This window comes from Amblyomma maculatum, chromosome 1 (assembly GCF_055883805.1).
Source record: "Amblyomma maculatum isolate TAMU_Amacu chromosome 1, ASM5588380v1, whole genome shotgun sequence".
Classification (NCBI taxonomy): Eukaryota; Metazoa; Arthropoda; class Arachnida; order Ixodida; family Ixodidae; genus Amblyomma; species Amblyomma maculatum.
The window spans coordinates 142585593-142612444 of NC_139344.1; the positions used below are offsets into that span (position 1 = coordinate 142585593).

Consider the following 26852-nt stretch of genomic DNA (forward strand, 5'->3'; position numbering starts at 1 on the left):
CGGTTATCGGTCGCTCATCAATCAGCCAAGCCTAGCCGCGCTCCATTTCGAACGTTGACTGGGGCGTCGCTGCTCTTTATTTTTTTAATGATATTTTAAGAAATCTCTAAGTTGCGATGCTAATGCTTCCTCCCTCCGCTTTCGGCAGCGAGGTTATTTCTGTGCGGCGGAACCGCACTCCGACCACGAGCTGTTCACAATTGATGTTTTAAACTGCACTGAACAAGAAAACTGAAGAATTCAAATCTAAGCCTCTGTGTGATGAAGCTACGTCCCGTGGGCCTAGCCACACGTGAGAGGCTACATTGCTACTGCGGCACGCGGTAAAAGACGCAACGGAAGCGTTTAGCATTTTGGAGCAGTTCTGCTTCTAGACTCTCTACGTCGTGCAAGCAGGAAGGCGTTGACCAGCGCCCACAAAAATCGTCTTTTTTCACTTCACTTTTTTCACGTCAAAAAGAATTGCACGGCCATTGTTATTCTTTTTTCACAAATAAATTTAGTATAACTTGAGACGATTTCGTTCTTTTTTCCTTCGATTCTTTGAAGTTCTAATAACTTGATGAAAACCCGCATATTTGATCATGTCTTTTTTTTTTTCAAGCACGCACCTAGTGGAATAATTAATTGCTGGTACATTTTATGTAGCTTTAATGTTTGCTGTTTTGTTGGCGGGGAAAATAAAAAAAAGGCTCCAAAATGTTATCTGCTTGCATAGATGTCTGTCATCGGAAGACAGTAACAAATAACAAGCCGTACCTGTGCATTTAGTCTGTTAAATTTGATGCAGGCGCAGCCTACGTCCTTCTGGAGCTCTATTATCAAACCGTTATGGTTCTACCTTGGCGTGCTTACGCGTTTGCCGGTCATCGTTTTTTCCACCAACACATGCGCACATGCGCGCACATGTTTCTGCGCGCCGTCGTTAGGGCTCAGCGATCGCGTGTGAGGCATGTAAACGACTGAAGCTCGGCATCTTCACTGCGTGTGACCATAAAGTGCGCGTCCGAATGTCTTCTGTCGGCCACGATAGGCGAAGCCTCGTTCCATAGCCCAATTTTCTTTCTCCGTAGATTTCGCTTTTCTGCACTTCAACTCTACGCGTGGCAAAGCACTCTTTACAGGAGAGCATATGGGTTCATTGTCTCCAGCTTGTGACCTGACCTCCGTGCGAACGCTAGCCAGATGTGACAAATAGCTGATTTCAAGCGATAGTAATGTCTTTGAGCAAAATGGTTCAACTTCCGTCCTGAGAGAGATACTCTCGATGCGTGCTGTTTTACACAACGTTAAAGGAATGGGGTCCTAGAGATCAAAGAACAACGGAAAGTAAGAACAAGGTTTCAGCACCGATTGCGTTTTTTATTTTGTCTCTTTATAGGCAGTCAAGAAAAGCGAAAAAATACAATTCAACATAGGTCTGATATTCTTTTCACTAAAACAAGAAAGCAAAAGTTGGTTTAATGGGTTCAGTTGGGGGCGTAAAACACATTCGCCGCTTACATGGCACGTCGAGAGGAAGGGAAGGTCTGGACAGGACAGATGACCTTTCGTTTTAGCCTGCTGGCAGCGAAGTCCGATGCGTACTCAGCTCCCACCCCTTACGACACGAAATCGCAAGCATGTCATTAACAGATCGGTCTCTTACGTCAGAAAGAAGGCGTGGCTCGCGTCTGGCTTCGCCCGCTTGGTTTTGAAATTGGGTTGGCTGAACGGCACTGCCGACGATGGTCACGCCGAGTCACGCGCTTTATTGGAGATTTTTGTAGGGTTGGTACAGACTTTTTATCTTGTCTTGTGAGCAGATTCGTGGCATTATTCATGATGTAAACTCCTGTAATTCGAGCATGCTCCTCTATAGCTTGACAAATAAGCAAATTATCATTACGATTACTCGCTGAGCGTCTGTTCCTTTTCAGCTATAGTGTAGGTCAGAGGTGACTGTCATGTACGCGCCAGTAATTTTTTAATTACGCTTAACCAAATAGACAGTCCTTTATTGTGCTCGCTTTTTGCCGCATGATTTCTATGCAGTTGTTTTAAACAAGTACCCTTATGGTCCCAAACTTGGCGCAGCGTTTTGTTTCCCTGCAAAAAAAAAAAAAAAAAAAAAAAAAAAAAAAAAAAAAAGATAGACAGGGTGTACTGCGTAACGTGAGCCAAAGGTTACAAAAAAAGTTATAATAATGGGTGCATTTAACCAGGAACTGCATTTTTAAAATTCAGGCACTGCTTTTGAGCGTCGGCACAAAAATAGCAGCAGAACTGACATCGGGGTAAACAAATTCCGTAATATCCTTAGACATTTTTACAAAAGCTCCCGGTATGATTACAATACACCCAAATGGGAAATTTCAAAGCAAATTTTAGGTGTTTGCATTTTGTGGTACCTACGAGATTTGGAAAAAGGCATGGATATATGCGGAGTTACAGGCCACACTTTAAATTCAGAAGCATTAGTACTTACATCCTTGGATTTCGTCGAGGAGGCTATGAAATTTCCTTCATGCAGCAGCTCGCTGTCGGTGGGTTTGGAACCCAGGCAAGCAGATTGCACTCAGTACTGAGTTACACCACTTCGCCGAGTGATTCCGTTCTCTCAACGGTAGGACCCTCTGAGCGGTGTCACCTGGCGACAAACTGCGGAAATATTGTCGAAACAAACATGAGACAATATTTACAGTCCGCCATTTTCGTCGCTTTTGTGGTGCCTGTATGTGCTTCGTTGACCGGCAATAAAGAAAAAAAGAAGCTTCTGTCGCGCAATGGATTAATACTACGTATCGTATAACTCAGAACACGCGTTGGAATCCCCTGAGCGAATTTTTGTTTTTATATTTTTTAACTTCACAGCATTCAAATAAATTACTAACATCTTTCCTGGGGTGTGTTCCCCTTTAGGCTGTATTATGTGATGTCTTTGATCTTTAATAGCCGTAAACCCAGCCGTGAACAGAGCCAGGAGGTGATATGGCAATGGTTGCCCTATGAAATTACCTTCATCGTAATCATTTCCTGCCTTCAGTAAGTGCATGTTACCTTTAGGTTGCGTTCAGAGGCACCCGTTCAACTTGCTGAGAGACAACCAGTGAGGAAAAAGAAGATGCGGGACCTTACCTTTGAGATAACGGAATTACGGCACTGCTTCGTATCGGTAGCCGGTAAAGTCGTCGTTTTTCACGCTGTGCTCGGGATGTAATCAAGGATAGTGAGTGGCTGAACCGTAGCATCGCACTCAGTTTGGGAGACGTTAGTGAGCGCTTGTAGTCCCATTGTTACCTCAGCTGATTGCGCCCTGAACTAAGGCTCGTCGTCTAAGACGGCTGCGCATATCGGGATGTTTTGTGCTCTTAACGAAATCACATCTTCTTAGAGTCTACCCAACGCTCCTTCAACGAAGAACAGAGGCGCTCCTGATTTAAGCAATAAAAGCATCTCTATAACTAAAAACGAAATCTAACCCTTTCGATACGTCCCCGACGAAAGCGAGCGTTCCCTATCTCGGTCGACGAGCAAGTTGTCTCTTCCACTGGAGTAGTAGTTTTGCTCTTAAGAACAGAGCCATGCATCTCGGCCACATATAGGCCAAATATGAGAGCGCACTAGGCGTACTGGCAAATGAAGGAAATGAGACCAACACTATTACAAACCACTTAAGCCAGTGCAAGCTTTTCCTAACTTCTCCAAGTTGCTATTCGTCATAACGAGCTTGCTCTGGAAGCCTGAGTTTGTCTTCATACACTACTTCTAGAGACTCCTCTATTTGTCGGAAAGCTAGAAAGATAAAGGGAAGGCGATGGAGGCGGGAAGACCTCTGCGGCATTCCCAACGTATAGCTAACTGTAAAGAGAAGGTAAATATGCCCTCTGTATGCAAAGCACACGCGCCCAGCTACCACACGTAGTTCACAGGAATCCAGACCGGACGCCGACTAATTATCAAAATTCATTGCACAAAGCCTTACGGTACTGCTTTTGCCACGGCGAGTGTAATTTTGTTCTTCTGTGGCGAATAGCTGATACAAAGAAGTCATGACCATCGCAGTTGTCCAGCATATTCAGCAAATCCGATTTGGATTGATATAATGAGTTTTGAACAATGGGAAGGTGAACAAAACTTTCTCGTTTCATAGAACCTCTGGCATGGATGAAGTGGACGAACTATTTTAAATACGCGTTCATTTGTCCAGTAAGATGCAAATTAATTCAATTCGATTTATGCGCTTAGTTATTCACCCAGTTTCTGTGCAACACGTACAAAAGCCCTTTTAATCGCTCATCTCTCTATTTCCCGCTTTTCTACGCATTTCTACATTTCGTACTCTTCAGTTTTGTTTTTCGCAGACGCAGCTGTTCGAGATTTAAGTGGGAGTAAAAATAAAAGATAACATGGGTACCGCGCACCGCAGTAATTGTCCTAAGCTCTGGGTTTTGCTTTTTTGCTTATTATGGTCTTCTGCGCATTGTCCGCAGATCTAGTTTCCACGCACTTTGGCTAATGTCTCGTTTCCTGATGCGATGAAGCAGTGCGCGCGTATTGTTTCTGGCTGAATTAGCAGCCCTAGTAATTCATTCCCCCGGCCTTGTTTCTCGCAATTAGCCCGTCGAGAGAAAGAGAGCGCTTTCCTTGCATGCCATTTTATTTCCCCCTTTCATCGCAGTGATGATAATACAATGTTAAAATGAAATGACACGAATTCGTACCAACTGCGTCAGCTACGCCAATGTTGGTGAAGCGGCTTGCCACCAGAAGCGGACTTTAAAAGCACCTCAGAGTATTGTTGAAGCCCTAATCAAGACTAAACACATTGAGCAGGGTCAAAAGGTTCATTATGTATTTGTTTCCATTGCCCACCAGGTTCGTAGGAAGCGTTCCCTGTCTCCTCGGCCTGTTCAAGGCTGCGATGAGGTATCGTTGGTTGCCGTGCGTAACATGAGCCGTTTCCTTCGTACTCGCCCAGGACAGCCATCGACTGGAACGATCTTCCCGTTCACATCGTCGCTCACTCTAACCCAAGCCATTTCAGAACCGCCATTGAAAACTTTTTTTGTTAATCGCAACAATACTGTCAAGCCTACCCCTCATGTAAAACCCCGCACTCCTGGGGTCTTTGTGGTTTTGTAAATAAATAAATAAATAAATAAATAAATAAATAAATAAATAAATAAATAAATAAATAAATAAATAAATAAATAAATAAATAAATAAATAAATAAATAAATAAATAAATAAATAAATAAATAAATAAATAAATAAATAAATAAATAAATAAATAAATAAATAAATAAATAAATAAATAAATAAATAAATAAATAAATAAATAAATAAATAAATAAATAAATAAATAAATAAATAAATAAATAAATAAATAAATAAATAAATAAATAAATAAATAAATAAATAAATAAATAAATAAATAAATAAATAAATAAATAAATAAATAAATAAATAAATAAATAAATAAATAAATAAATAAATAAATAAATAAATAAATAAATAAATAAATAAATAAATTTCATGCTGTGATCATAAACCATGCAGTTTGTCCTTGCAGAGTGGGTGTAATTTATGCGATTAGCTGGTAGCTTATTTGCACTTTCTTTAGCTTACTTATTTGATTTATGTGCTAGGATGTTTACCCATACTTGTTCTTTCATTCGCTTCTTCTTTTTTACTCTAAGAACATTTTTTTTTTTTTCGGTGGGTATTGATTCCCTCGCTTAACTCAATGTATTTTTGTTCTTGTTTCTGCACAGTTGCTGTGCATGACGTGGAATGATATTTTGCAGAAAAGAATATTTTGCAGGAAAAGGATAGAAAATGATACTTTTAAGTTTGCAGAAACCGACGCAGCTTCCAATGCCCTGCTTTTAAAACGTGGAGAGCAATGACCGCTGAAGAAGCGGCTGAGCCAGCTCACTCCCCACATAGGCGCTCGAATCAATATCCTTTCAATCTCGCCGAAGCCAAACATTTCCGGCAGTGAGTCTCGGCGGACAGTTTTTCAAGTATTTCCACGGGGGTTTCTCTTCAACTCTATGCCTGCAGTGAACCTCTGCGTCCTAGGATGGTCGTCACTAGCTCTGGAGAAAGAAAGAAAGAAAGAAAGAAAGAAAGAAAGAAAGAAAGAAAGAAAGAAAGAAAGAAAGAAAGAAAGAAAGAAAGAAAGAAAGAAAGAAAGAAAGAAAGAAAGAAAGAAAGAAAGAAAGAAAGAAAGAAAGAAAGAAAGAAAGAAAGAAAGAAAGAAAGAAAGAAAGAAAGAAAGAAAGAAAGAAAGAAAGAAAGAAAGAAAGAAAGAAAGCAAGCGCCATCAACGGCGTTCGTTAGTTTTTCTTTTTTCGTTTCATGCAAGTAGAGCATTTATAACAAAGCAGCTGCGACATGAAAATAAGTGGTATTGCTGATTAAGCCTACTTTCGGCGATTGCCGAGTGACACCCAACAGAGCCAAAAGTTTTGCATCGGATGAGATTAAAACAGTAATACCCTGTCCTTTGTAAGCGACCGATGCTTACGGACAGGGTGAGTCGCTCACAGACTGCGACAGTGACAGCGGTTGAGACACCTATAGCCAATCTACGAACTACCTAAGAAGATACCAAGGCAACGAAACTACTCTCTTTGACAACTGTGACAAGGAGACAATGTCGAACGCAGAGCCCGTTGTTTTTCCGTGGCTTCCATTCCGTTCTGTCCTGTGGCAGTGTCACAGGAAGATGACACCGTTTCAGCGACGCGTCGTGGTACTCCGTAAGCAAGGCTGCGAACGCGGTGGCCGTCGCAGTGGTTTCTGTCAACAGGCAGGTTTCGCGGCAAGAAGGCGGGGAAAGTTTCAGACGAGCTATAGCCTTGTTCGGTGCAGCGCAGGAGTTATATACCATGGTATTCCTTGGCACGCTCGTATTGTTCAGAAGGTGTTTGAACACTGTAGTCCTGTTAGTTATATAGTCAACTATGCGTATGGTAACGCTAACTGCATGCATTTCATAGTGAGCATAAAATATTCTGATGTTCACTGAGATAACGCTCTATCAAAACAGAAAAAAGGAAACAGTAATGGAGACGTTGGCGCGTTGCTGATATTTAACTCATTTTTTGTTATCTTTAAAAGGCTAACCGCACGCCTGTACTCTCCTGCGTGGAATTTGCCGCGATTAAAGAGCAGATCATGCTGCGGCAGTACAAGCACTATATTAGAAGATTCTTACAGGCTCTCCGTTGATAATGTTTGGCAACAAAAAGTAAATTTCTGATAACCATATAAGCAGCACAAAAATACTCAGATTTAAAACGCTGTAATAATTTCTGTATTGGTTGAAGAAGCGTAATATTTCTTAGGAACTATGTTGTAACAATATACTCACGTGGATGCAAATATAAAACGCGATGAGGTTGAACTAATTAATCAGAATATGCTGGGCACGGAGAAGCTGTTCGGTTGGCCAGAGAATGGAGCGATTACGAGGCAGGTCAGTGAAAACGGCGGAATAATTGTAGCATGTGGACAAAATATGAGGCTTTTGATGCCAGTGCAGGTCAGTAAATGATAAAAAATATAGCCCTCCTCGATGAAATTTATCCCGTGAAACTTCAAACGGCTAAATAAGATCGAATAAGATAGTCGCGTGGTGTACGTTTACAAATTATTGTCCTTATCTCATTAAAGCATCCGCAAAAAACTACGCGCAAGCTACGCACAAAAACATGCGTGAAAATGCGAGTAAAGCTGGCCTCGAAACGATATCGCAGCTTGCGCGGCGATTTAAGTCCAAAGCTGACAAAGCGTGCGACTCACAACGGCCCCATCACCTCTTTCGGGTCCAGATACCGGATGACGCTTCGGCTTACGCTTGTCGGCCCATCTAGCAGGGCCGCTCATATTTTGCCAGTAGGATGCTCACCAAGGAGACCACTCGCGACTGCGGTCTTGTCGTTAGTAGACCTAGTGCGTTTTGGAAGCAAAACTTTCCTAATTTAAAACTCATTATTGCGACACTTTGAAAGTGCTCGTCTAGCTCAGAGTACAAGGCAAAACTTTCCAGCTGAGTTAAGAAATTCCACCGCGGTCAGATGGACTTATAATGGGCTTGAATAGATAATGAATGGGTGCTTGCTGGTGCGACTAAGTGCAGCGCGCTTAAAAAGCGGTTCGCTCTCAGGAGCTGAAGGCAGACAGGGAAGCAAAACAAGAGTGACAGAAAATGAACCAGTAACGCTGTACGTGTAGACAAAAACCAAGAAAATAGGTAGTTACTGCAGAGACGTCCACAAAGACGTACTTAATGGGTGCCTTTTTAGTTCTCCCAAAGCAAGACACGTGCGCTACAGTTCAAAGCGTCGCAGTGTAAAACAATTCTGCTAGGACATATAGTACTTTACGAAGTATATCAGCAACTAAATCTGAACATAAATAACTGCTCCGCTCAGAGAGATGGCAGCTGTGAGTTTTACACATGCCAGTGTCTCAATGCGGACTTACGACATCTGATCTCCATGCGATCCAGTGCTGTATAGCGCAGCAGTTCGGTCTAGTTAGACTTGGTGGTAATAGCGCATCCTTCATTCTCGTCAGTCGCCCTTTCGGCAACACCGTACTCCGCGGCCTCAGTAGCCCCTATGAGTATGATCAATAAATTCTCTCTGACGTTCATTTTGGATTCGCACGGACATTTGTATTCCTCATGTTGTCTAAGTTGAAGATGCATTGCTATAGACGCCTTTATTAAATCGAGCCACTGCTATCACTTAACTCCAGTCGTGCTGACGATGTAACCAAAATTGAAGACGGCTTTTAAAGATTATGGAGCCAAAAATCTGCAGAAGACAGCGATAATAAAACGTCTCATTAGCCCCAGATTCGCTTCAATAGTTGTTTATTCATTCCAAACTGCTGCATAGCTTTTCTCGAAGGTGTTTCGGGGAAAAAAAAAAAAAACATTTTAAAGATTTAAATCACTGCAGACAATTCTACGCAGTATCAGCAACAAATAAAACGGGAGCGCGACACAGCAAAATGACAAGATTTTAGGCTGGCTAAGCACAATAGTAGCGCAGGTTAATTTCACTTCGAAGGCGCGAAGGCTGCCCCCTAAAAGCTTTAATCAACCTCGCCTCTATTTTCTCTCCAAAAATTGAGGTGCTTACGTTTTGCAGGGTGAGCTGCATCTATCAATGCTTAAGGGGGATTTCATGGGACAACCGTGAGGCTGAGGCATGAGGCAACCAGGCACTGAAGCCACTCTGCGATTCCGCCAAGAGGCAAGATGTTTCCGCTGTCCTGTCAAAAGTCAAGATATCTGATTCTGAATCGCCCCTTGAAACACGCTCTTTATCTTCACGGAGGGAGAAAACTTGTTGCGTATCGTCTTCAGCTTGCGAAGTTCTTGGCCCAGTCCCTCTCTTCGTTGTCACCGTCCTTCATATTTTCACTGGCTTACGCGATGGTTTCGTCGTTTCATCTCTCGGGGTTCTTTTTTTTTTTTTTTTTTCGCTTATTCAGAGTTTTTGTCTTTCATGGTGGCTATGTCGGCACTTGAACCGCCGTCTACATCTTGCATGTCCAGTCCGGTATTTGCTCGCTTCAACTGCAGCATCCCTGGAGAGGCTGTCATGCTGCACTTTCGTTCCACTTCAATGAAACGTATCTAAATAGCTAACATTGCTTTCAATGCGTGGCATATTTTCACTATAGCTATGCTTTCACCGTTACACATTCTCAGTTATGTGGTGGCCGCAGGGATAAGTTGTTCTAGCTATGATCTCAAAATTTGCGGTTTTGTACGTTTGACTTCGGCGTGACATCACCATTTTTTTTTTCCTTCTTCCCTTGAGCGCATTATTTTTCAGGCATTGATTGGGGCGGGAGCATTCAGGAATTAAGTTTTGCTCCTGAAATTTGGTCTACGTCGTCTGTGAGCACTGCTCGATTACGGCTGATTGCGTGCTATGACTACACAAGCATTTCCTATCCGCAGCATGCTGCATTCTCATAGAGCAGCATTTATGGCGTTTATCCTTGGCTCTGTTTAGAAACCTGTCAGTATGTATTTAGGATTTCAATATTTAGGGCGCATACAGAATTATATTAGGAACGCTTACAGCTGACACTAGGCGGCCCGTCAAGAAGATATAATAATAATAATAATAATAATAATAATAATAATAATAATAATAATAATAATAATAATAATAATAATAATAATAATAATAATAATAATAATAATAATAATAATAATAATAATAATAATAATAATAATAATCAGCCGGGCTATACCCACTGCAAGGCGAAGGCCTTCCCCATATTCCTCCAATTATTCCTGTCCTGTGCTAGTTGCATCCACTTGACCCCAGCGAACTACTTAACCTCATCCGCCCACCTAACTTTCTGCCGCCCCCCTGCTGCGCTTTTCTTGTTACCCTAAGTGACCATCGGTTAACCTCTCTATGCACTATGTGGCCTGTGCTACCACACCGCCATCTATCCTTATCTCCGCCGCCACGGTGCGCGCCTCCTTCCCCACCGCAGCGGAAGAAACAGCGATAGCGCTGGCCATCGCTGACCCGCGTACGCGTGCAGTCTTCAGTGACTCAAAAAGCGCAATTCTAAATTCCTCGGCAGGCTACATCTGCCTTCCTGCTGCACGCATCCTGCGCGGCTGCACTCCCGACCACAAAATTAACCTAGTCTGGGTACCCGCCTACGCGGGCAACTCTGGAAGCGATGGGGCCGACTAACTTGCCCGAGCATTAACAATCCGGGCAGTCGGTCTCACGCATCCAGACGCACTCGCTGAAGCCCCCCAGACTTTCGCCGAAATTGCCAATTTTCACAGTGAGACGAGACGCTTTTTCCCGCCTCCCTACCCCGACCTCGACCTAGCTCAACCACCCTGCTCCGCAGATTACAGACACAATCAATTCTTAGTCACTCTAGGCTATAACTAATTACTAACGGGGAATACGACCCCGCATTTCCGAATTGAAACAGCGGAGAACCCGCCACTCAGGCGCACATCCTCTGGGGAGGCGAAAATAACCCGCCGTCAAGGGCTCTCCTGCCAGCTCCCTCTGCGGAAAGCTGGCACCAACCCCTTGCCAAGCTAGACAAGAACACTTAACTTGCACTTCTTTCGTGGGCCCAGGATGTCGCTCCCACCTGGGGGCCACATAGGACCCACCTGCTCTAATTCACAACATCTGGGGCAAATAAAGTTGTTTCTCTCTCTGTGTCTCTCACTACATGCCCTACCCACGCCCATTTGTTCTTGATTCCAATCGAATGTCATTAACTCGAGTTATTTCTCTGGCCCACTCTCCGCGCTTCCTATCTCCTAACGTTACGCTCACCATTTTTCGTTCCGTAGCCCTCTGTGTTGTCCTTAGCTTAAGTAGAACCCTCTTGGTTAGCCTCCACGTTTCAGCCCCATAGGTGAGTACAGGTATGACGCAACTGTTGTATACTTTCCTCTTGAGAGGATATACGATAGAATACGCCAAAGTTACTGTGCGCATTGTTACAATCAGTGCAATTTCGAACGCCAGGATTCTGCGGAGCACAGAACTTACCAGTACGTCCAAAAGTAAAGTAGGCAAGCTATCCTGACTCCTGCTGCTTGCTGGTGCGACCAATTATCCTCTGCTCTGAAACTTCACCCTTCTATCGTTAATAGAAGGTGCAGCTTATTATTTTTTATTCATCATGGCTGTGCTCTAAAAGCATTTAAAAACACACTAGTTACTTCCTGTGCCCCTCACATATCTTATTCTTGTATCATGTTCAATATTTCTGTATTTATCAAATATGTGTAAGCACTCATTGCGCGTTGAAAAAACTCATTCTGATTCTTAATATTCGGCTCCTTGCGGTGCGTGAGGGCGGCATATGGTGCGCTGTTAGAAGTCGAATATCGCCATTTTATGACATTCTGTTATGAGAAAAGAGAACAGTAGGTGAACAAAAATATTCATAATACATTAATTATTCTTTGCACAGTCAAGTAAGTGGCTACAAGGTACGTAGCAATTTCACAAGAAGGATCCACAATTTCAAGCATTGCGCCTGCTGTCTCAAGCCTGCCTTCATCTTTTCAGTGTTCCAGGGGTCGCGAGTGGAAATGTCAAAGATGGAGACTGCACCATACTAGTAAAGTGTCAAAGGCCCCTATTAAAAGAGCGTGTTAGTTATTGAGTGGCGTAGACATCTTTAAACTTTTTATTTTTTGTTCCAGTTGTTCATTCTCTATATCCAGCCCCGGATAGACAGCGGTTATTCCTGAAAGCAGCAGCTTTGTTGGGCAGCCGGTGCCACAGTTTGTCAGTATTTCCAACATAATTTGCACATTCAGAGTACATCGATCTTTTTTGAATGTCGGATGCAGCATGCTTATAGTAGTGTGATTGCATGGCGCAATACCCAGCCTTTTCCCACTGATAGCCAGCCACTCTCATGCGGAGTCTAATTTAGGCGCGCATACTCGGGCTGAATGGGAGATCTTGCTTGGATGTAACCCATTTATGCCCCTTTACTGTGCGGGACATTGAACTTTGCGGTTACAAGCTGCCTGTTTGACTCAATATGGAGAGATTACGCCGTGAGACAAAGCTATTAACGGAGCTTATAGTGTTAGCAATAATCGCTGCCATCTTTACAGGCGGTAATAATTAGAAGGCTATGACGAGGCATAATATTCACTCATGAGTTGCAGCGCCTCCCGTGAGGTGATTTCTGCATTTCATTTTTTGGCTGGGGAAACCTTCGGCAGTAAAATCGGCCATTAATTAAGGTCGGGGTCACTGCAGGCATACTACGAGTCAACGTTCTGTTAAATATCCGGCCAATTCTGTAAGCACTGGTTCCCGAAGTCCGCACGTTAGCAAGACAGTTATGCCATGTTTTTCCCATAAAGATAGCCGTAACCCATGCATGTGCAAGAGTTTCTCCAAACTCATAGACAAGAAATAATGAAAGTCGCTTTATTCGGGTACTTCATTAACGTTCATGGCTAACGCGCGTTCTTTCGGCTGGCCGTTAGCCCTATTCCTGCACCGGATAACATCTTTTGTCTATTAGTGAACTTGGGTCCACGACGATAAAACGTTTTCTTAAGACAGCTGGCACAATTCGTTGAACGAAAGAGGACGGATTGCAAGAGAAAACTTGGCTCAGCAAAAGCTTTTAGTTGTGCAATATCGTATCCGAGCTCAGATTCCCACAACGCAATAAAAAAAGATATTCATAAATGCTTTCCTTGGCTTTAGGCTCTTTCATACAAAGTACACATTTTTGTCATTGTTTGCTATTAGAAAAAGCGTAGGCAAAGTGATCTAGTGAAGTTGAAACTCAATTATGTGTTCGCAATTCGTTTAAAGGGATACTAAAGCGAAATATCAAACTAAGCAAGATTTATTGATTATCATTCAAAAAAGAGTAAGGGCGTTTATTCTGCGCGGAAAGGTGGCTGCGTTGCTGAGAAACGTAGCCATCAAAGCGTCATTTCTGTGACGCATTTGCAATGAAGTTCTTGGATCAATCAAAGGGGCCACTTCGAATGACCGGCCGGAAACGCGGCCAGAAACCGGAACCAGCCCGCTGAAGGGCAGGCCGCTGCAGTCGGCCGATGTACATGGCATGGCCTGCACTTCCGCAGGTAAGGTGCATGTTCCCCCTCTTCCCTTTCCCACATCCAACGCACATGCACTCCATACCCTAGCCCCAGCGGAATGCAGACGCTCGCCGCACGCGATTGTCGTAGCCTCGCACGCCTAGGGTAAAGGAAAGCTCTATGGGTGCGAAAAAATTTGCGTGCCGTTATTGACGGCCGCCGCGGGCTGCACAACAAACTGCCAATCGCGCTTACCCATGTATACGTCGGCGACGATGACTCCAGCTTGTGGCGTTCAGTGAGTTGCGTGCTGTTGTGAGCGTACGCGTAAACTTCGAGGGACGCTCGAAACAACGTAAGTATGACCGCAAACGACATGAGCGGAAACGTGAGCGGAAACAGAGCTTTAATGCATTTTATGTCATACCACACCTGATTCAAATCATTGCCAACGCGCATTGGTAATGAAACGGCGCTCTCTGCTGTCTTTTATGGAGGGACTTCTGACTACCCAAAGAGTAAGTATGATCGCAAACGACACTTTTCGTGTACTCTGGTGTGGCCGCTGCGATTTCTACGCTCTTGATATGGTTCCTGTGCGGTGTAGGCGGGCAACAATTAAGGTACTTTGTGCACAACTTTGTTTTATGGCTGTCGTCGCGAAATGTACGCGTAATCGTGAACACGCATCAGCTGGTTAAACGTTTTTCTTGCAGTGGCATGCGTAAAGCTAATACAGCTCCGTGTTGCATCTGTATGCTATACTATGCAACCTTGCTGTAGAGAACGAGCGCTGAAATGAAAGGCGCTAAACCCTGGTTGCGTGCCGGCGCCCCTCACTGCATCCTTGCATGATGTCCCGCGCTAGGGAATTTTCGGCGTGAAAGCACTGCTTAACATGGTCAAACCCAATCACGAACATTGAGCGACGCGTGACGTTCATGTTGTCCCTGGTGATACTTAGTATAACAAGTCTACCCATAGCCAAGTCGTGTATAGCCTGTATAGCACAGTCCACCCCCTCCCGCCCAGGGTAATCCGGGTGGACACTATCCACCACGGTGGGTCTAACCTTTAACCTCTATAGGCTGTTTTTTTTTTCTTTTTTTTTTTAATCTTTGACCTACGAGTGCCAGTGTCTGCCACTGGGTGTCGCCCGTAGCCAGACTGCCGACTTAAAAAGCGTTGACCCACAATGGAGGAAAAGAAATAGGAAACTAACTAGTAAGTATGCTAGTCACAAGGACGGAGAAATAAAGAGCATTAAGCAACAGGTGAAAAACACAGAAGGCAAAAATTGGATACATTCGATGGAAAAGAAACAGAGTGTGGAATTATACCGAAAGTGGAAAATGCAGATCAGGAAGGAAGATTTCTTTGATAACTCAAGAGGCAGTGCCCTACTTTTTGAAGCTAGATCAGGGTGCCTTAGAACACGCAGCTACAAAAAGAAATTTAACAATGGAGATGACGCATGTGCTGTATGTCGTAACTCCAGTGAAACAATTGACCATATTATACTCGAATGTAATGGTATCTATCCAGAAGTTGTTGCAGGCTCAATCACTGTTCCTGTCCTGAAGCTCTGGGGTTTAGAGATACCAGTGGCCGGGTGAATAAACCGGCGGTGGAAACTAGCAAAAAACGACTGGAAGATTGGTGGCTTAAAAGCAGAGAAGTGACATAATGTTAGTAATGTAGAAACAAAAGTTTAATAGACTGATGGTTAGACTAAATCAATAATTAAGATATAGGGAGAAAGATGCGCATGATAGCTACTGCTACCACCCCATTTCAAAGGGGACGCTCCTATATTCCATTCATCTATCCATCCATCCGACTGACGTCAGCAGTCGCGCGGTGCAGCTATGGTCTCTCTATCATGTGTGAAGAGGAGTTGCGTCGGGCACAGCGCATTGAGACACAGCGGAAACGCTTTCGCATGGACGTAACAGATAAGCAGGGCTAAACCACAACTGTCATTATTTTTTTTTTTTTCAAATGAGTGAAATGAGATGTTATTGTAATTCCCATACACTTGTCAGGATATTTCAGCATATATCCGCCCTTACAGTAGGCAGAGAGCAGGAAGGACAACGAGCGTATCTCGTTTCACGCATTGACGGCATTGCATGTATGCACGTATCTGCATGAGTAGGTACCAAAAAATAAAAATAAACAAAAACTTTGCAATTTCGAAACACCCGCAGCCTGAGAGAAGTAGCCCCTTCCACGGCTGAACAAAAACGCTTCACCGGTAGCAAGCTATATAGAACGCGAATGTAATTGAGAGCTTGCGGTTCCGAACTTACTGCTTACAGCGGTCACAAGCAGTCTGAGCGCACAGAATACGAAGCGAACTTTTCAGCACCCGTGCTTGTGTCTGTCTTTTCTCTTTGTCATCTGTTTTCCTCTTTCGTATTCTTGGCTGCGTTCCCCGCACTGCTGTCGTCGTATTGTCGTCGAACCAGAACTGCATGAGCATCCGCGAAGTTTAGCGTCCGTAATGATGATCGTATGCGTCAGCGGTGAAAGGATTCTGATGGGCGAGTTCGCGATGCTAAGAAAAGAGAAGGGCGCGAAACAAAGGAGAACCACATGGTGCACTCGTTTGAGCGTCAGTTTGACGTCAGCCCGTTGAGCGTTATGTGTTGGGCAGCGATAGGCCAGCAAAGATGCCTCAAATTCCAAGTCGAAAATGTTGCGCTTAAACGCCATTATCCTCAGTAACTAAGTATAGGTGGGGTTAAGCGAACCGTCAGTGCTGAAATTTCCAGCAGCCTTGATGTCGCCTGGCACTGTTTTTTCTTTATTTTCTTGTCTACTGTAACTGCAACGGGCAGTGATGGTGTGCCCCCACAGGCTTCGACCACCCGTGCCGGGTGCAGTACCGCGTGGTGCTGGGCGAGGGCGACCGGCGCGTGGACTCGGGCGTGCTGGACCAGATCTCCGACCTTTCCGGCCGCATCCGGGGCTTTTCGCTGGGCGCCGCCGCGCCTGCCGACCTGGTGCGGCGCGGTACGCTCAGGATCCAGCTGCACATGCTGTCCGCCAACGCCATATCCGAGGCCAAGGTGCGCTGGGTGCTGTTCTTCGTGCAGTTTACACAGTGCATGCGTGTACGCGCGCGTGCCTTGAGCGCGTGTTTTACCTTACTGTTTTGTTTTTAATTGGCACCATAAAGAAAGGATTTTGAGAAAGACGACGGCAAAATGTGTTCTTACTCAGCCTAGAAGAGTGAGTGGCGTAGAGCGAGAATTCTATCCTCCGAACATACTCGCAGTTAACGTGAGAAAATGATTTGCTTAAATGCCCTCCAGCTGATGACGGCTGGGTCAAATAACTGGTCGGAAAGTGTTGGAACAAGTACTGACAGCTGTCGCAGCGTCGTGCATAAGCGCAGGACACAGTCGGTCGTTGTGCGCAGGTTTCTGCGACGGCGAGCCCGCTGGCGGGCGTGGAGCCCTGCGCGCCTGCGACGGCGAACTGCTACGACCGGGACAAGCAGGCGTGGTGTGTGGAGGCCGACTTGGAGGGCGAACGTCTTCGACTGAAGCTGTACTACGCCGAGCTGCAGCACATCCCCGTAGGTCACCTGCGCTACGTGGCCTGGAACGCGTACCTGGTGCGCCGCCAGCCGGGCTCCGGGGCGCGCGAGAGCGTGCTCGCTTTGCGTGCTCCGCACTCCAGCTACTACGTGCACGACGGCATGGACGTCGCCGTGGTGATGGAAACAGACGTCTCCGTGCGGCAGGTCTGCGCCCATTTCTCGCAGAACTTCTGCTCCGGGCTTTGCGCAACAGCGCGCCGAGGCAATCTATAGGCGGCACACAGCTGCAGGCTTAATGTTGCCTTAAATGATATCAGATTTATGCGATCGTTGTACGAAAAAATCACCGGCCTTGTCTTGCTACGTGGTCCGTGTTTCCAGCCATCATACATACTCACGTAAGCATGCATAGTATAGTCGAAGAGGTTTCTTGTGCATCAGGGAGCCGCGACGACGTCCATCACCCACCGTAGCCATTGTTCGGGCAGGAACATTAACTGCAGGACGAGGGAGCCCTGTGCAGCTTTCAAGGAATAAATGTTTATTTCCTGGTAGCAATAAAACGAAAAAACTGACCAACGGCGATATTTTCACTCCTAGTTATATCTTCTCCGTCACCATGCACTGCTGCGCTGTGCGTCACAAAGCTTAATGGCATATTCGTTGCTAATAAAATATTGGCCTTTTGTATTCGAGCTTCACTAGTGCATGCAACAAATCAATAGCCACAACAAAACGGTGCAAGACTGTGCACTAAAAGAACAATATCGCTCAACATGCGAACGCTAAAGACCGTGAAGCAAAACTAAAAAAATATATAGGGCGTGTTGATGTTGGGACGATTTGCAACTTGTGGTTAGGAACGATGATATAAGTTAGGAACGTGTCCTTTTTCGCGTGCTTAATGTTACATATGTTTCGTTTGGCTCGTGGAGATTAACGTCGCAAAGCGGCTCAGGCTATGAGAAACGCCGTATCGGAGGCCACCAGAAATTTCGATTACCTAGGCTTCTTTAACATGCACTGACAACGCGCATCACATGGGCGCCTTGTTTTTAGCCCCCGTCAAAAAGCGGCCGCCGTGGCCGGGATTCGATCCCGCGTCTTTGGATTCAGCAGTCGAGTGCCGTAACCACTTAGTCACCGTGGAAGGGGGGTTCGCTTGCATGCACTTTGCTGCCCGCTTGATTTCTAATCTCTTAATTTGGGCATCTATTATCTCACACATGCTCATTAGCAGAGGTGGGCAACCTCATGAGGTTTCGACCTCATGAGGTCGACCTCAACCTCAAAATGACCTCAACCTCACGGAGTGAGGTGAGGTTGAGGTGAGGTCGGTGACAGCTCGAAATTTTTTGAGTGAGGTCACGAAATTGGACCTCAACCTCACGCGTGAGTTTGAGGTTGAGTGAGGTCGTCATTGTGTGAGGTCGAAATTGTGAGGTCCAGGCTTTTTGCTGTTGCCGCGGTTTTCTTCGAAGAGCGCCCCTTTTGACGCGGAGCTCGAGCGTACTGCCGCGGTGTGCCCGCCGGCTCTCGGTGTTTGGTTACCCCCCGTTCGGACGACCGGATGCCGCAGCCCCTGCCCAGCTTTCGGCATTCCACCGTAATGTCCGCAGCCCGAGGACGCTTCCCTCTGGTCTTCTTGGAAGGAGATATTTTTTTGTTTACTTCACGAACTCCCCATGCCCCCCGCCCGCCACCCCCGTTTCCTCTGACTTGTTTTTGCCGATGCTTGCCGCCGGCTCAAACACCCAGGAGCGCGCAAAGCACATAACTCACGTTGACCCGCGGTGCTTTTGTCGGATGCCGCAAAGAAACAAGCAAACTAAAAAGTGAAGCAAACTGTCTTTGCGCAGACGGCGCGGAGCAGAACTGTTTGTCGTGTGCATGCCCGTTTCCAGGCGCTAACGTCACGGCTGCTGCCTTACATTCGATAAAGGACCCCGCTGTACATTACACGTAAACTTAACAGAAAATGGTGCAGCGAAATTGCTAGAGGACGTGATACTGACAGATAAAAAAAAGGAAAACATGAACAAACCAGGAAAACAGGCACGATACCATCTGAGCATTTTATCGAAGTCCTCCCTTTGTAATTGTACGCCATCGTTCTATATTCCGGTCCTGTAAATTTATATTCTTGTATTCTCCAAAACAACCTCTCTTTGGTCTTGTGCTGTTTGTTCCTTCTAACAGATTCACAGGTGGCCCCGAACAACTGCAATGGGATGAAGGTGCTAGCGTTCCGTATATAACCAATATAGCGGTAAAACATGCAAGAGGATGAAACGGACGGCACATCTTATAAGACGCAGTGGTATAGGAAAGAAGCCTGCACATGTTAACTATTTGCCGAGATAGGAGAGACAAAAAAAAAATACGGGGCTTGCATACAGTGAAGCCCATTAAAAAAAAAATGATTTCGCTCCGCTAAGGCCCCTTGTTTCTCTCTCAAATTCTAGTGAAATCAAGCAATGCAGGAGAAAGGAGGAGAATAAGGGATTCTTAACTTCATAATATCAGGTTTGTCTTGAAATCTCTTATTCAAGCGCAGAAAAAAAAAAAAAGAAAAGCGTTCTCCTACATGTTTTTGTGAGCTAGAAAGTATTGAGATGGTTTCCGGCTCGACATTTTGGTGTCTAGACGGACGAATTGGTGAAGCGAACTGAGCGTGTCTCTTTTGTGCTCCCGTCTGCTCCAGACGGACAAATCAATCGGATGAAAATTTTTGTGGCCAGATGTCGGAATAATTTCTTCAGACATTTGTCTCTTTCTTTAAAAATCAATTTAGATATACGTGAATGAGGCAAATTACATGCTAGCACTGAGGAATGCAGTACTAAGTCGATGTCTCAAACCTTCTATACACTCTCGGAAGCGCAGTTCTCTTCTGTGTTTAGTGTGCGACATTTGTTATTACTTTCGTCAACATGGTATTTCTTCATATATATTTTCTTGTATGTCAATTAAGTTCGTACACTGCCGAAAAGAGAACAGGCTTCTTCCCTCACATTAGGCTCTTTCTTTGGCATCTATTCAGAGGCCCATAGCACAACCCTCCTTTCCACTTACCGGCGCGGTCATTTGGTTTTTTTTCTTTTTGCAAGTATTGAAAAGAGCGATGCAGTCTCTGGAAGCGGAGCTGACACACATACCCCACTGCCTTTGGTGTGCATTAGTGACAGTTCGGCATTCACTGCATGAGCAAAACCAGATGCCATGGAGACGGACTGCGAAGGGAGCGCGTGCACAGCAGGGAGCGCGGTCCCTCCGGGCTGCTTGCTGGCCTCCTTTCTGTTGGTCTTTTCTTTATTTTACGTTTATGTGCTGTAACTATACGACACTAACGGGGAAACGGTTTCTCTAGATTCACGTACGGTGCATGCGGCGAAGCAGCTTCGGAGACACCGCCGTGCAATTTATTAGTTTAGTCTTTAAAGGAAAACAGGTGAATACTAGAAAGAAGCTCGTCTCATAATTGTTGGCGAAATGGCATCCAGTATTAAGTTAAGACGTACACGTATTTATATCAAGGTTTTTTTTTCTTTTTTCTTTTTCTTTTTTTTTTTTTAAGGCGGGTACGAGTTGGACATTTTGCACCGGCGAAATTTGACGGGCGAGCCAATGTTCGCGACAGCAAAGTGGTTCACATATAACCCCTTTTCCTAGCAATTCCGACCCTTGTAATTTTTTAATGTAAGCGTGGTGTTCGAAGAAGCAATTCCGCCAATTCTTGCAATACGCCACGGGATCACAGAATTATAAACAAACGTCCAGGAGTGGCCGGTTGGGACCTCATAAGATAAACAGCCTTCCTCTTGGAAATTTTCTGACGGTTTATTCGGCGTTGGCCGAGTTTTATGATTAATTGGTGTTTTGCTGTCTTTTCCTCTTTTGTTTGTTTTGTTGGCGATTTAGTCTTCATAAGTCGTTTCATGAGTGGCTATTATGAAAAATTTGTGCCCCGTTAATATGACATCCGTTAATATGGAGGACCCGATTTATGGACAGTTTTCTGGGGCGAAGATTTTTCAATGTATTTATGCCTCGTTAATATAGAAACTCGCTCTCTGAACAATGGACAGGGGATGAATGCACACAGCCTATTCGGCCCATGTATTTTTATCGCGTTAATATGGACATCGTTTGAAGAAATCAGGGGAGTCCGAACGCAAGTTAAAGAAGGGTGTGCAGGCCGGGAACCTATGCGACAGCCGATACGGTCGGATGCCTGAACGAGTCCTGTGGAGTTGGAAAGAACCAAAGTGGGCGTGTCGTCGTTTTAGGGGGGGGGGGGGGGGGGCGCAAGAGCGGAAAGCAAGGGAGCTAGGAGGCGGAGGAGAAAAGGAGGGTGGATGGCAGGGATCGTACACAGCAAACCGAGGGTCAGCTAACTAAGAAAGACCCCAAAAGGAGGGAACCGGGAGATTTCTGGGTGCAGCGGCAGCGCCGCAACTAAAGGCCGCAGTCGGGAAAATAGCAACATGTGGTCGCAATAAATTCTGCTGAACGTGAACAGAAGAGAGGCCGGTAAAAGCGTAAGAAAGAAATAATAAGAAGAAAGACAAGCGCCAAAATTGGGGGTGGGAACTGAAGTTTTTCTATCCCAGAACGCAAAGTGTGTTCCATGAAGTCGTTAACGCTTTTCGGTCAGGGTTAAGACGCACTCACGAAGTAGAGCGACGAAAGAAAGGCGACGAGCACGCAACCAGGACCGGGCGTCCCATCCTGGAGGCCCTTCCTTCTCATGCTCCTGGTTTTCGTCACTGTTGGGCTGCCGAACTGCCCCATTTTGCACCCCGGGAGGTCCGCATGTCGGCTTCGCTTTCTTTGCTTTGATTCAACGATGCGGCCTTGACAAGGTCTGAGCTCTTCGTAGTCGGCTAGCCGTCGTTCTAAACTGTACTTCAGCTTGCAGTGTTTGTTTCATAGGAACACATACAAACGGCACTGGAAAGGGCTGTTTGATAGCCCTCTGTATAGTAGCCTGCCAACTTGACTCCCTCGCTTCCTTACGGAAACAGTACAAGGCAAGAAAGAGAATCAGAAGAACGGAAAGTCAGGGAGGTTAACTTGGGAAAAAGAGTGCAAAGAAGCAGGAGCCTGTAACTTTCAATTTTAGTCTGATTTTTGGCATGGCAGGAGTTAAACGCAAAAGAATGGAACTGAACTTAGGCGCGAAGCGGGAAATCTGTGAATACAAGCGGCAAAAGCAATCTCAGTCAATCCAAGCCGTGAAAGACTGGACCCAAGTTCAACTAGGCCTCAGCCTCGTCAGGTCGACGGTATACCATCTATATATACTACCGGACGCCGATAAATGGCTCAACGTCGGCATCACAGCGTAAGCCACAGTCCGACAGCGCCAAGCACAGTTCGAAGAAATGGATTCAGCCTTGTTAATGTGGTTCGGGAATGTGCACGCGAATGGTGCTGTCGTGAGCGACGAAATGCTTCAAAAGAAGGCTCGCTGCCTCGGCAACATTATGAGTGCTTCTTCTCCTCCGTCTTGATAGGTTTTACCTGTGATGACTTACGGAATTTTTGTTCAGTAAAACAGTGGGATGTTTACTGAGAAATATTATCCTACGCTCTGTCTAGGCGTTACTGACTTCAGCTACTCAAGAGGATGGCTGACAAGGTTTAAGAACAGACATGACGTTTCGGGTCGACGGATCTATGGAGAAGAGGGTAGCATCGACATCTCGGCTGTGTTTATATACCCAAATTAATTAAAACAGCAGCCATTAATTATAAATTTTTTCTCAATTATATACTTTTCGTTTTTATTCATGAGTCGTTATTATGGATGACTCGCTTTATGGATAGCTTTGGTTGGAAACCAAAGCGTCCGTACTAACGAGGCACGAATGTATTCCTATTTTTTCCTAATTTAATGTATTCTGTCACAAAACAATATACAGTGTATTAAAAAAAAAGCTCGGCAATCATCAATTTTTTTTTCGAATTAAGAAAAAGAGCAAGAATGGAAGCTTGGGCGAGTTGGTGTCGGCTTTCTTGCCTCATAGCGCTAAACAGACAGGGACACAGCCAGACATACTGGACGGGCGATAAAAAAAAGCGCCCGTCCCGTGTGTCTCGCTGTGTCCCTGTCTGTTTAGCGCTATGTGGCAAGAAAAGAAAAAGAGCATATCGTCATTGTTGTCGTCGTCACTAGGGTCAACAGCATTTGTCTTCAGTTTATTGTAAGAACTGGCTTGTTTTATTTCTAATACGAATCTTATTCACGTGGGTCAGATGGGATAAACTCTTTGTATTGTGTTATGGGCCTATGCGTAGTAACGTTGTACCCATGTAGGCCTTAGATTGAAACCGACTACAAAAGGGTAGGCGAGGAGGGGGAGAGGATTGCCACTTTAGTGCAGAGTTGGACATGTAGTGTCCGAAGTTTTTCTGCTTTTATCCGGGATATTAATTGTTGTATAAAATTAGGAGTAAAATACAGCCTTCATACGACAAAATTCTGGCTAGCCTATATACCCTAGGATTACCGAGAAATGTATATTAGCTTTAAGTTGCGGTTTAATTTAATGATTCTTTTTTTTTTTTTTTTGAGGTCGAGCGCCCGACCTCAACCTCACATTTTGAGTTTGAGGTGAGGTTGAGTGAGGTCGCCAATGGTCACCTGAAAAGTGAGGTGAGGTCGCCTTGGGGACCTCAAACTCAATTGATGAGGTTGAGGTTGAGTGAGGTCGAAAAATATTTTTTGAGTTTGAGGTGAGGTCGAGGTTTTTGAGGTCAAATGCCCACCTCTGCTCATTAGCATGCGGTCTTAAGATATCACGTATGTTCAGGTCCAGGACCACCCGATATAGCTGTAGAGCTCCGCTTAAACTAAATCATATACGAGCGTGTTTACGGGAAGCTGTGTGTTTGACTCTGGATCCAAAGGTTTCGAGTTCGATTGCCATCTCCTGCTAAACTCGGCCATGTCATGCCCTCTCGTGACGTCACACAACCCGTCTACCAATCGGTGCCCGGCAGTGGCACCTGCTAATTGACGCCTGGAAAACATATATAATCTCGTGATTCTTCGCTCACAGTACCGACAACGCCTACGCTGAATCTTATGCAGAACGGAGTTCTTAACACCGATCGCTTTAAAACTTTCATTTGTGACAGTGCATTTGGCTGGGTACTTATTCAATGTTCTAATTGCAACATATTTTTTCACTGCAGAAACGTTTGAAAAATAGATGCTGTCAGATGAGGTGGTGGTTGTTCTCTTCGTGTAAATTGAAAGTCGGCATTGGAAGCGCCGTATTCGAATGAAAAAGGGCGCTACAGATTGCTATCAGAGGCTACAATGGCGACTGTTTTCGTTATTTAAATTACAGGTTAGTGTTGAAAGCACCGTATTCAAATGCAGGAGCCCGTTAGAAACTGTTAGAAACTTCCTGTAAAGTTGCTACGTGTCAAGCAGCTCTTCCTCTCACTTGACTTTTGTCCTTGTGAGAAGAGTTCTTTTTTTTTTTTTTTTCGCGCTTACGGAGGGCATAAATTGGAAAGTTGCGATAGCGACTGCTGCTAGGCAGGTCTTGTTTGGGCCTTGCGCTCCTCTGATGAGGGTGGACGAAGGGGTAACTGAAGTGGTCACGGGCATTTTTAGCCATTGGGGCTGTACGGTGCAGTAAAGGCCTCGGGAAAAATGAATTTTGAGAGTGGCTCCTTCCTATCTGCTTTCGCGCAGATTCGCGAGTCGGCCGGCATGTACCTGGATGGCGCCGGCAACCTGACTGTGCACGTGGAATGGCTCGACTCGCAGCTCCTGTTCGGGGCCACGTACCACAAATACGACGACATTGCGCGCACCCAGTGCCACCAAATGAAGTGAGTCTCTTGGCTCCCTCTTTCTGGATGGCCTTTGTGAAACGCTGCATGTGAAAATGCAGCCTTCCATGCAGAGTCTTGCGTGTCGCTAGATCTTTTTCTGGTGGTGATGTTCACTTTCGAGTGTTCGTATTGTAACGTGGCTTCGAGCCGACCCCTCAGGCTCATTAGCTACTCATTGCCAGTGCTTTGCCTGTGAATTACTTTTTCTTCAGGGGAAAATGTTGCCAGGCTAGTTGGTGTTGCATGATGTGAACATGTAAGCGCAAAAACGCGACGAGGGACAGGAAAGAAGACACATAAACTCTCAGGAGCTCTACTACCAGCTGTTAATTCAAGTCGTCGTGCAGAGCATATAAGAGGAGAAAGGCGAGCATGCGTAGATAGAGGGGCAGATAAGACACCCAGATCAGACAACTGCAGCTATCAATAAAATGAATTTCAAGACCGTACCCCGCAGAATATAAGTCTACAGACTTATCACGCACGCAATGATCAGACAACTTAACAATATGATAAGCCTCTGGTAGATGGCTGGCTTTTTTATTCTCAGCCTCCCCTAGAATCGTGATTTCTATTGCGAAAGCAATACTATGACAGCCAAAGCGAGACTTCGAGTGGCCGCAGCTATGCCGTGAAGAGGCTTAGCTACGGTCTCCTCATAAAAAAAAAAAAAAAAAAAAAAATCAGCCTTCCCTGAGATTTGAATTCACGTTACCCCTATGCCACGGGCAGGAACTGCCAACTCGGGTCGCTCCTTTCATATCGGAGGGTGATATCAGAATCAGCCTGCCAGAACCGTTTGTATTCTCGTTATCCCTACTACACGCAGGCACGTCCATACGACTTGGTTGAAGCGTGACTTTATATGTGGGCTGGTAGCTTACGCTCTCGCGTCATGCCCTTAAAGGATGAGCTTAAGTGTCCCCGATAATGTAGCACCTGACACTTATAGGGCGTGATAGGAGACTAATGTAGCAGGCAAAAAAAAAAAAAAAAAAAAAAAAAAAGCTTCCGCAGTTGCTTTCGCAATTCAACTAGGGTTAACCAGAGCTAAACCACAACTATTTTTTTTTTTCAAACCTTGGCCTACACGAGCCGTCACACGAAGCAAATTATACACGCCGATCGACATTTATTCTCTTATTTTCCACACTTTGGCGCGCTCCCTTAGCCCCGCGGCTATATCAGTGCAGTGGCCAATCTGGCCAACATACAGGTATGATGCCCCGCATAAGAGCGCCGGGGAGGCGATATACCGCTCCTGTAGCGCAGCTCACGCAGGCGTTGTCACGCCCCATTTTGCAGCTCCGCTGGAACAACCAGTGATTCGAGGGTAAAGCTTTGAAAGTTTCTTAGGTGCTGAACACACCAAAAGGTGGTAAAAAAAGAGCTGTAGCCTTGCTTTACTTGGAATCTCTGCTCCAAAATTATCACAAAATGAAAAAGACTGAATTATCAGGTCCCCCGACTCTTAACGGCACGCTTCCTGTGGACTGGTCATATCAGCTGTGGATAATACCTCCCTGCAAAAAAAAAAAAAAAAAAAAAAAAAAAAATGAATAAAACACACAGAAAGGCACCCAAGAAAAACAGAACCCTCTTCTTCAAAGCCGGGAGTGGTTCCTATATCCATCAATTTTCCCGCAACCTGAACAAAGTGGCAGGTAGGCATAATGTCCCCTTTGATGTTTTCAGCAGCAAAAAGTGACATAGGATCGCCCACGTGAACTGCGCCACAGGAGGGGCGCACACTACATCCCCGGACATCTCACGCGGTACATATGTTGGCCAAATTGGTCGCTGCATTAATGACCAGTTAGGGGAACTCGCCAAAAATGTAGAAAA

The 26852-nt window shown here is 45.2% G+C and overlaps 1 protein-coding gene across 2 annotated transcripts in view; it reads left to right on the forward strand.

Annotated features, from left to right (window-relative positions):
• LOC146204203 (uncharacterized) overlaps positions 1 to 26852 on the forward strand; it is a 297879-nt gene that overhangs the window by 249447 nt on the left and 21580 nt on the right. For both annotated transcript variants that reach the window (XM_084589150.1, XM_084589151.1), the window contains 3 exons: positions 16463 to 16674; positions 17028 to 17354; positions 24865 to 25004. In XM_084589150.1, coding sequence (XP_084445276.1) covers positions 16463 to 16674; positions 17028 to 17354; positions 24865 to 25004 — 679 coding nt within the window. The remainder of the gene's footprint in view (positions 1 to 16462; positions 16675 to 17027; positions 17355 to 24864; positions 25005 to 26852) is intronic.